This window comes from Lactuca virosa, chromosome 4 (assembly GCF_052849685.1).
Source record: "Lactuca virosa cultivar CGN04683 chromosome 4, Lactuca_virosa_CGN04683_v6, whole genome shotgun sequence".
Taxonomy (NCBI): domain Eukaryota; kingdom Viridiplantae; phylum Streptophyta; class Magnoliopsida; order Asterales; family Asteraceae; genus Lactuca; species Lactuca virosa.
Genome location: NC_136429.1, coordinates 161,234,294 through 161,241,055, shown reverse-complemented (window position 1 = coordinate 161,241,055; position 6,762 = coordinate 161,234,294). Strand labels below are relative to the sequence as shown.

Below are 6,762 nucleotides of genomic sequence, written 5' to 3'. Positions count from 1 at the left end.
CGAACAAAGAAGAAAGAAAGAGTCTGAAAATTCTTGATTGAGACCGGAGAAGAAAGAGAGAGCGGTCGACGGTTCTTCATTTGGGGTGTCTTGATGCTCGCCGGAAGAGATGAAATCGTTGAGGCGATGTTCCTCGGCAAAAGATGAATCCGATGAAGTGATGGTGGGGTTTAGTAACCTGGAAACGAAGGAGGTAGAAGGAATGTAAAAGGAAAGGGGGAAAGGGAACGGGGAGGTGGGTTAGGGTATTTAATTTCTTTTTTTTAATATAAAATAATTTATGATTAATGTAATAATAAAATATTAAGGGCAATATAGTCATTTTATAGTTGGAAAGGGGTACAACATGCAAATTTAAATTAATGAGGGACGAAGCGTACAGACTTTAAAATAATAAGGGACGGTCCGAGTTAATTTTTGAAAATATGGACTAAACACGCTTTCTGACATGTGTACGAGGGACGAATGGTGTAATTTACCCAAGATTTAAAATTATACCTCTTAAAATTCAAGAATTTTCCAATATGCTTTATATATATATATATATATATATATATATATATATATATATATATATATATATATATATATATATATATATATATATATATATATATATATATCATCCAACTATTAATCTGTTATGCAACTATTATCAAATTATAATTTAATTATCATCCAACTAGATATCAAACTATGGAATTTTATTTTATTTTGGTTGAAACATTCCGCTTTTGAACTTTAAGTATTGTTGATTGTTATTATATTTTGGTTTTTATTGAATCTTTAAAATTTATATTTTAAAGTGGATGTTCTTTTTATAAATATTTATGATACTTTGGTCGATTGTAATTGGATGTAAAATTGGACATCCATCAGATGGATCCAATTAAATATATTTAAAAAAACAAACAAACAAACAAACGTGTGTTTAAAAAGTTGCAAGAATGGTGATATAGTAATCTCTCATTTCTTTTACGTTGATAATGTTTTCTTTTTAAAAGAATGGTTGAGTGAAAATATTTCTAAGGTGTTAAGATGTTTTTATTTGTGTTCGGTTTTAAAATTAAATTATTAAAAATCAAACTTGTACGATGTTGATGTTTATTTGCATAATATGGAGCATTTCGCTGGTATTACAGGTTGTCAGCGGATAAACGTATGTTTACCTATTTAGGTATCCATGTAGGTTTGAATATGGAAATGGTGATAGGTTGGAAGCAGTGTTGTAAGACTCGCCAAATTGGTCAATTACGCAGCCGAGTACTCCCTACTCAACCCCTTACCGATGCGAGTTACAGAATCTTAATACTCCCCGATCGACCCCTTAATGAAGCGAACAATGTTGTAAAACTCAGCCAACTCAGTGATTAATATGTATAATATACTTAATGATTTATTATTTAACACACACACATGTGATTATTACTACATATATATCTTAAATTTTCAGTTATATTCATGAAGTGAGACTATTGAGTGTTTTTCAGTTTTTGTGTATTCACATGCATCTAATTTTGTTATATATTTCAATCAACTTATTATTTTGACAAATATAATTTCCCTAAAAATATTTCTACTTGAATTACCAAATCCGAGTACTCTCCGAGTACTCGCTACTCGGTAGCCGGCCGAACAGGTACCGAGTAGCGAGTTCTACAACCTTGGTTGGAAGACATTGATTGACGGATTTTAGAATAAGTTGTCAAAATGAGAGACAAAAATGTTGTCCATTAAGGTTGTTCTATGTTGTTGAGTTCGATTTTAGGGACCATTGGGATCTATTTTATGTCTGTAGTTTCTAGATTTTGTTCGGAGACTCTTAGATCCATTTTTGAGTCTATAATTGATCATTCATTTACTCGTTTGTCAACATGAATCGTAAAATTTTAGTTAATTGGATTATCAGCCTTCAAAATATGGTTATTTACATTCCTTTGTAATTGATTTTTTTTACAAACACCTTACTAGTTTGTTAATAAAATTTAGTTGTTCAAAAAAAATTATTTAATTTATATAGTTAAAGAATATTCTATAAATCTATGACAAGCAACAAACCTAACCACAAATTAAAAAGTAGGGATAGGACCAACACAATGGTTTAAAAGGGGACTAAATCGTGCTATAACACTTGCTATTATTGGTTAAATTGTTATTATATGTGTCATCATCAATTTAGTGACACCTAAATTCTCTCCACATTATACAAACTGAAAGTCATTATTGAGGCTAAGAAAGAATATTGTATTGTCAACCTTTTACATCTTTCATTTTTAGGTTTCTTAACCTTTAAGGCTTTCTTTATTATTCTTTCAAAAAGTGTTGTTCAACAATATCATGAGGGTCTACTTCTTTGCATTGTTCTTTACTATATTCTTTGTCTTTTATGAAGTGGGTGTAAATATATTATAATCTTAACCACGAAAAATACAAATATTTTTATTCTTTCTTTTTTCATTATAATATTCTATTTTTACTTTTCTTATTATAACATTCTATATTTTTTTTCTTAATAAAACATTATACTTTGAAGAAGAAATTCTCTTCACGAATACATACCAGATAAGCTAATAAACACAGGATTGGATTTTGAAGATTGAGATGAAGAATATATTGTAGGTATATTAGTTCAAGTTTTTTTTTTTTTATGAAATAAAGTGCCTATGCTATATTCACAAGCTCAATAGATTTAGCACTGAAGAAAGAAAACAAGCGATCCATCATATTTCACAAAAGTGTCTGAAAGTAAACAGACGCACTTAATCAGGTATCTCAGATCGCTCCCTGTTGATAGTGCTGATCATTGTTTGCAAGAACTTTGTGAGGTCATCACATTCACCATTCGCATGAGCCAAAAATGGAAGCTTCCTTAATGATCTTCCACTCAATCCCTGAATATAAATAAATATAAATTAATAATTACTTTTATTTAAATTATGAAAGAAATAGATTTTTGTTTTTTCTCACTTCACATGCTTCAGCAGCTTCCATCAAATGCTTCCATATGTTCAAGTGGTATTCAGAGCCTTGTGGTGTTGCTGAAGCTAACTTGTCTTTCAAAGAAGCATAATTCGGAAGAATTAACTCATCATCATCATCCTATGTGTAAGTGCAAATTCTTTAATTAATTAAGTATTTTAGAAAACGGATAAATTTATAATTTTTTTTTATACCTGAGAAGTGGACAAAATTCCAGTTCTTAAAAGCTCCTGTAAACAGGATCTGAGTATTTCATATCGTGCTTGTAGAGTAGGTGGGCCCACGTATGCTTTTATATCGGCTCGATCAACAAATGCAATATCTACAAGAAATTAAAAATGAGACAAAATGATGACATTTTTGGGGATTTTAAGGTTTTTTTTTTGTGAAAAAAAAAACATACCAATAGCAGCTGTTATGTTGGATGTGGTGAGAATGATGACATTTGGTGAGGACTTTAATTTGTCCATTTGAGTCAGTAGAGCATTAACCACCTAATAAACAAATATCCAATTTGGTATTTTATTATTAAAAAAAATGGTTAGAATTTTTTTTTTTGAGAAAATGTTAATTACCCTTATAGAATCTGAAGGTTCTGAGCCAGATAAAGCAGCTTTTCTTGCTGCTGCTAGGCTTTCAACTTCATCTGCACAATATCAAGCTATTAGTATTTTTTTTTTTCTTCAATGATTAAAAAAAAGTAAGAATTTAATTTAATACACAATCACACACTTCTCACCAATCAAAACGAATACCAGATTGTTGTCTTCCTCCACCATTTCTTGAATTTTCTGAAAAAGTTTGGCAACCTGAAACCATGTGTACAAGTCAGATATAATGAGATTATGAGCTAATCTGAGATAAATAAAGCTGTGAATTTACCAATTTGCCACTTTCAGAAAACCATTTACTGAACAATGAATGTGCATTGACTTCCACGAGCTGACTATGTGGATATCTGTTTTAATTGCAGAAAATAAATAAAACTTGTTTCAGTGAATAAAAGGAATGGAATCAGTGATTGATGGGAATAGAAAATATACAAACCTGGAGCTAAAACGTATTGACAGTTTTTGTGCTAAGGCTTTGCATAATGATGTTTTGCCTGTTCCTGGAGGACCATGTAGAAGAATGATACTGCAAAAGTTATAGAAATGGCATTAGACTCAAGGTGTGTTTGTTTCATGGATTCCGGTGGAATCGGAATTTGAGATTCCATTCCATGTTATGTTTTGTTTTCAATTCCAAAACTTACCGGTTCCATGATACAAGTAAAGGGTCAACACCCTTTTCAGTGAAAAGTAAAGCACTTGCTGCATATTTTAGTAAGCGTTGCTTGAGACCAGATTCATAAACTAAGCTGCAGAATCAAACCTTTTATCAGCTTTAATTCATTTCAAATCATTCTATTTGAAAATATTAAAATAGGTCATGATTCATGAATTCTAACCTTTCCCACATGCCATCAAAGTCCTTTGCAGGAAGCATCCATTCACTAAAGCTGGAAAGTTGGCTATCCCCATCTAAATCTTCACAAGGTCCCTCTTCACTAAGCTGAATAAGCAACAACAATATCCAAATAACCATGAATGAAAAGTACTAAATGAGTATAAAGTATAAACATGTTGTAAGTAATAAGTTGCAAATATAAACTTTAAGAACACACTAGCCATATTGCATAAACATAGACAACAAACAGAATATCAAATTACCTGAAAGACATGCACAAGAGGTTTGACTTGCCAAAACAACAAAATACCATGGTTTGTGACCCGTTCCTCTGCCAACAAGATAAATAAATGATAATGAGGACATTATTATACATAAAAAATTAGGTAATTAAATTATAGCATACCATTTTACAATGATTGTAGTTTGAATACAGGGTAAAACATATACCTGTGTCACAAATACATATTCTTTGCACGTTCTCTTTCAAAAAGGTGTCATCCTGAGGTATATCGATTGGACCATCAACATAGCTTAAATTCCTATTTTCCAGCATTCTGAACAAAATAAAAAAGCTGGAGATTTTAGTTCTACTAGTTCACAGCACTGAAGTTGCATTTGCATATGTCAATAATTCCCTTTAGATCCCCAAAAATAGACTTCAAATTTTCTTTTTCCTACAGAAGTTGCTTTATAAATTAATCTTAGGGAAAATTCGATGTTGCTGAATTACAAGCTAATGATTGGATAAATAGTCTTTGATTGTATTTAATCAGGAATAGTTTTCATTGACATTCAAACAATATTTTAAAGTGGGCTATTTTTTGGAGATGGGGAAGTAGAAAGGAAGAATTTGCTCAACTTTAAGGTACTAGTAATCGTTTTTTACATATAGTAAATACATTTTTGTCTCTAGAATACAGATATATGCAGTTCATGAAAGTAATTACCTTTCGACAGCTAATTTCACATCCTCCATTCGAGCTGTGCTAGAAGGCTTCAAGCAAACTTCAACTACAATAATTACAAAACTTCAGCTTCTGTAATCTCAAAAAAATCAAATGTACAACACCGTCTATAATTAGGTGCTATTAGAACATGAACAGAAGGAGAACAGAGAGCAATCGAAGAAGATGAAAACTGGATGCGTTAAATCAATTGCCAGCTATTAAGAAGAGTTTATAGGAAAAACATAGAAAGTAGAAACTGACTAACTAACTTAAATTCATCAACCACTGAAGCTAGCTGCAGGCAACTGCTGAAGCTGACGAGCTGCTATCAGTCATATACAAGTCTAATAGGTGTTACAGATGCCTTTTTAGAGTTCATAATACCTGAAATGAGGATTTTGTCTTCCGCCACAGCCGGTGGTGGGGAAGAATCTACTGCGGAATCAGGGACGGCGTCCGTCTGTTCGTGAGGGGCGTCTCCATTGGTGACAATTTGAACGGAGATCTCCATCGGAGTACTCGTTACCATTTCCATGGTGAGCAGTTGCGATTGGGAATTTTGTGCTGTAAAACCCTAGGTTAGGACTTTCCCAAAAAGCGTATGCTTCTTTCTGCTGTTTAAAATGAGCGCGGGAAGATAGTTGCAAAAAATCATGAATAGACCGTGAGTGCGTGAGTTGCCTCTTTGGCTCGCGTGTGGCTTAACCCGGTTCCGTAACAACTCTATAGGCTATAACTTAAATAGGAAATGATGAAATAGCTATTTTTAATGCTTTTATTAAGAAAAAAATAAATAAAAAATAACAAAATTCTCCTAATAACCATCCATGCAGCAGCTCAACTACAAAATAGTAGGGTGGCAAATCGTGCTATTGTTTCGTGTTTCTGTCTGACATGACACGACACGACAAGGTTTTATGTAACACGACACGACACGATGTCGTGTTTTTTCTAACTAACACGAAAACGAACGAATTAAAAAACGACAAACATGACACGACACGACAAATATAACATATACTAAAAACTAGTTTATGTAATGAATATTTTATCAAATATAACATGACAAACACGAAAAACACGATAAAGAACTGCTAAATCGTCTCAATTTCGTGTCAAATTTTGAACACGAACACGACATGACACGACATCGTGTTTTTTACAGTTAACACGAACACGAATTCAAATTTCAGTTTCGTCCCAATTTCGTTTCGTTTCGTGTATTTTTTTCGTGTCGTGTCATAAATTGTCACCCCTACAAAATAGTGATTTTTGTCAAAAATAAATAAATAATAATGTTGTTTCGTATATTTTTTGTTTTATATAGTGCACCTGCAAAATACTATCACACGGTGAAATGTTTCATAAGGTGAATTAATATACT

The 6,762-nt window shown here is 32.1% G+C and overlaps 1 protein-coding gene across 1 annotated transcript; it reads right to left on the bottom strand.

Annotated features, from left to right (window-relative positions):
- Positions 1 to 2,669: 2,669 nt before the first annotated feature.
- LOC145168588 (pachytene checkpoint-like protein) lies at positions 2,670 to 6,065 on the bottom strand. The gene is made up of 14 exons (XM_079087367.1): positions 5,763 to 6,065; positions 5,379 to 5,442; positions 4,879 to 4,985; positions 4,692 to 4,759; positions 4,430 to 4,533; positions 4,235 to 4,339; positions 4,027 to 4,116; positions 3,862 to 3,937; positions 3,719 to 3,788; positions 3,555 to 3,625; positions 3,383 to 3,473; positions 3,174 to 3,301; positions 2,968 to 3,099; positions 2,670 to 2,891 (listed from the first exon to the last, which is right to left on the bottom strand). The coding sequence occupies exons 1-14, from the start codon at positions 5,911 to 5,913 to the stop codon at positions 2,760 to 2,762; spliced, it is 1,389 nt and encodes a 462-aa protein (XP_078943493.1). The 5' UTR covers positions 5,914 to 6,065; the 3' UTR covers positions 2,670 to 2,759.
- Positions 6,066 to 6,762: the final 697 nt, after the last annotated feature.

Bases quoted from the DNA above. Each gene is read 5' to 3' on its own strand.
- LOC145168588 (XM_079087367.1), bottom strand. From the start codon at position 5,913: ATGGAAATGGTAACGAGTACTCCGATGGAGATCTCCGTTCAAATTGTC. The intron at 4,760-4,878 runs GTATATGTTTTA...TCTTGTTGGCAG, and splicing joins AATATGTATTTGTGACACAG to AGGAACGGGTCACAAACCAT. The intron at 3,626-3,718 runs GTGAGAAGTGTG...GATATTGTGCAG, and splicing joins TCTGGTATTCGTTTTGATTG to ATGAAGTTGAAAGCCTAGCA.